This window comes from Microtus ochrogaster, unplaced genomic scaffold (assembly GCF_000317375.1).
Source record: "Microtus ochrogaster isolate Prairie Vole_2 unplaced genomic scaffold, MicOch1.0 UNK57, whole genome shotgun sequence".
NCBI classification, from domain to species: domain Eukaryota; kingdom Metazoa; phylum Chordata; class Mammalia; order Rodentia; family Cricetidae; genus Microtus; species Microtus ochrogaster.
The window spans coordinates 2205208-2208343 of record NW_004949155.1 but is presented as its reverse complement, the minus strand read 5'-3'; the positions used below and the strand labels follow the sequence as shown (position 1 = coordinate 2208343).

At 47.9% G+C, this 3136-nt stretch overlaps 1 protein-coding gene across 1 annotated transcript in view; it reads right to left on the bottom strand.

Moving 5' to 3' along the window:
• Window positions 1–1088: 1088 nt before the first annotated feature.
• Window positions 1089–3136, bottom strand: part of LOC101989539 — a 35218-nt gene continuing 33170 nt past the window's right edge. The window contains exon 6 of the mRNA XM_026777343.1: window positions 1089–1364. Coding sequence (XP_026633144.1) covers window positions 1089–1364 — 276 coding nt within the window. The remainder of the gene's footprint in view (window positions 1365–3136) is intronic.

Sequence of the window (3136 nt, the reverse complement as noted above, 5' to 3'; positions counted from 1 at the left end):
GCAGCAAGAAATCCCCCACCTGCGACATTTATCCGGGACACCGCCACCAGTCGTGGCCCAGAATGTACACAATGCAACTCTAGCTGCCCCTTTCCGCCCTGTGCGCCCTGAGTCCTCCCCGTGCCCCGGCTCTGCTTCCCCACACTGTACACTTGCTAGGTCCAGACCCCCCCAACTCACCCAGTCCAGTTCCCTCGCCCACCAAGGAGGGGGACAGAGGAAGTGACATGAAGGCTAGGGACTGCAGTGGGGGTGGACACCCACAAACCTCCCTTCCTCCCCTTCCCCAAATAAACATGAGGGTTCTGAATTTGGTTTATTTTTTTTTGCCCTAGTATTCTATAGCTTGTCTTCTAAGAAAGGGGATTTAAAGAAAGAAAAAGAGGAAAGAGTTAAAAGACCGAAGCACCGCGCGTGTCTGTGTATATAGTTAGCTTTGGGGTGTCTGTCCTCTTGGTCTCCCCGTGAAGGAGGATTGCTGTACTGAGGGTGGGGTCTAGCTGTGCCTTTAAAATAAAAACATTTGAAAAGGTTAAAAAAAACTAATCTGAAGGGCCAGAATAATTTGTCTTTTGTTTACATTTTCAGTATAAACCTTAACATCATTGACTCTAAGGGGTTGCTAACCCACATTTACTTTTGAGAAAATGAAAATGCTGAGGTGGGCATTTGTTCAGCACACAGCCAGTTCTAAGGTTTCTTGAACGAGTTTTTCTATAAATTGACAAATAAAGGGCCACATGTGCCTTACCATCGTATTTAACCATTCTACATTTTCTGTATCTGGAAAACGAACCCAGGCAGGCAGATTACAGGCGTGTACCCCCAGGTGCACAGGTCGCCCCTTGTCTTCAAACAACACCAGCACATGACACAGGCAGCTAGCCTCAAAGCCACGGCTCAAGTAGCACCAGGCAAGAAGCCCAAGTGCCAGCAGCACCCAACTGAAGATCAGTCCAGGTAGCCAAAGGCATACACTGACAGCAGCAACATGAAGCTGTGGTCACTGCTTCATCCACACACCAGCTGCTAAGAGTCAAAGGGAATCAGGAGCTGTAAGGACACACCAGAGCGACCAGATAACACCCTCACTCTACAGGGCAGGCCCAAGCTCCCACTGCTTGGACCACCCACCAAAGTCCCAGCAGGTGCTGCAGAAGCAGCAAGCGTCCGAGAAGGCTCTGGTGGACTTGGACAACTTGGGCAGGCCAGGTCGCGGGACATAGAATCCCAGCTTTACCAGCGACACTCTGCAGTTCCTGGACAGGCTGCCAAAGACCAAGGCGGACCACAGGCCACCCTCCATGCACTACTGCAAGGTCTGCGGTGTCAGTTGCACAGGACCGCAGACCTATCGCGACCACCTGGAAGGACAGACGCACATGATGAAGCTCAGATGACAGGTACACAGCCCAGTGGAGGTCCGTGAGGGGCCCATAGCCTTCACTGAGGCCTGGTTGCACACTAGGCTAGGGAAGCCTTTTTCCTCTGAGCCCACACCTCAGAGTTTCACCTACACCCGAGGCTCGGTCAGCACCCTGAGACCTCAGTCAAGCAGGAAGCTCACACCAGTCACAACTCACACCCTTCAGGCCTGACCAACACAGGCCTTCGGGTCCTCATCTCCCATGCCTCCATGCAGTTCACTTCTCTCTGCTGAGGCAAAAGCGGCACTCCATACCCTTCCTGTCAGCACCCCTCTGAGGTGGACAGCAGGAGATCAATGGTCAATAGGGGTGGGAAATTGTATTGGACCCTGTTGACATCATAGCTGGTCTAACTTGAGACCCATACAGCAAGAGGAAGTCCATACCTGGCACTGCCTAGTGTGCCAGGAACCAGAAGCTGGATAGCCCAGAGACCCAGAATAGAAAGAAAAAAAAAAAACATGACTGGCAAAAAAAAAGTCAATGAAATGATTCCTACCAATACTTTTCTGTACTTGTAGACTAGTACCTAGCACAATTGTCATCAGAGAGGTTTCATCCAGCAGCTGATAGAAACAAACGTAGAAATCCACAGCTAAATATTTGGCAGAGCTCAGGGAATCCTCTGGAAAGGGGAGAGGAAGGATTTATGAGCCAGAAGTTCAAGGACACTACAAGAACCGGCCCACAAAATCAACTAACCTAGGTCCATAGGGGTTCACAGAGACTGAAGTGACAATCAGGCAACCTGTATGGATCTGACCTAGGTCCTCTGCATTTATATTACAGTTCTGTAACTTGGTCTTCTCATTAGACTTCGAAAAGTGGGAGTAGGGAATGTCTCTGACTCTTTTGCCTGCCCTTGGGACCCTTTTTCTCCTGCTAGATTGCCTTATCCTGCCTTAATATGAAGAGATATGTCTGGTCTTATTGTAACTTGTTATGTCATGTTTGGTTGATATCCCTGGAAGGTGTACTCTTTTCTTAAGGGAAACAAAGGAAGGGTGGATCTGGATGGGTGACTGGGAAAAAAGGAGGAAGAGGAAACTATATTCAGGATACAATATTTGAGAAAAATATGATGTGGGAGTGTCATATATCAATCTGTTGATTTCATTGGTTAAGCAATAAAAAAACTGCTTGGCCCTCATAGGTTAAAGCATAGGTGGGAGGACTGAACAGAACAGAAGGCTGGGAGAAAGAAGCTGAGTCAGTGAGTCGCCATGATTCTCCCACTCCAGGCAGACGCAGGTTAAGATCATTCCTGGTAAACCAGCTCATGGGCTACAGCAGATTATTAGAAATGGGCTAGTCCAGGTGCGAGAGCTAGCCTAGAAGAGGCTAGATAGAAATGGGCCAAGCGGCGTTTAAAAGAATACAGTTTCCGTGTAATTATTTCAGGGCATAAGCTAAGCTAGCCATGTGGGCAGCCGGGTGCTGGGGACGCAGCCCCGCTGCTCTTATTTCAACAAAAATAAAAGTCAAAACTATTTTTAAAGACAAAAAAAAATGACATTATAGATCAAATGGACTTAACAGATATCTACAAAATGTTCCACAAAATACCAAAGAACACACACACTATGCAGCAACACACAAAATCTTTTCTAAAATAGACATCTTGAAACACACATAAAAAGAATCTTTACAGGCCCTGTATAGTTGCTGAGGAATCCCATCTGGACGGGTGAGTGTGTGCTATCCAGGGG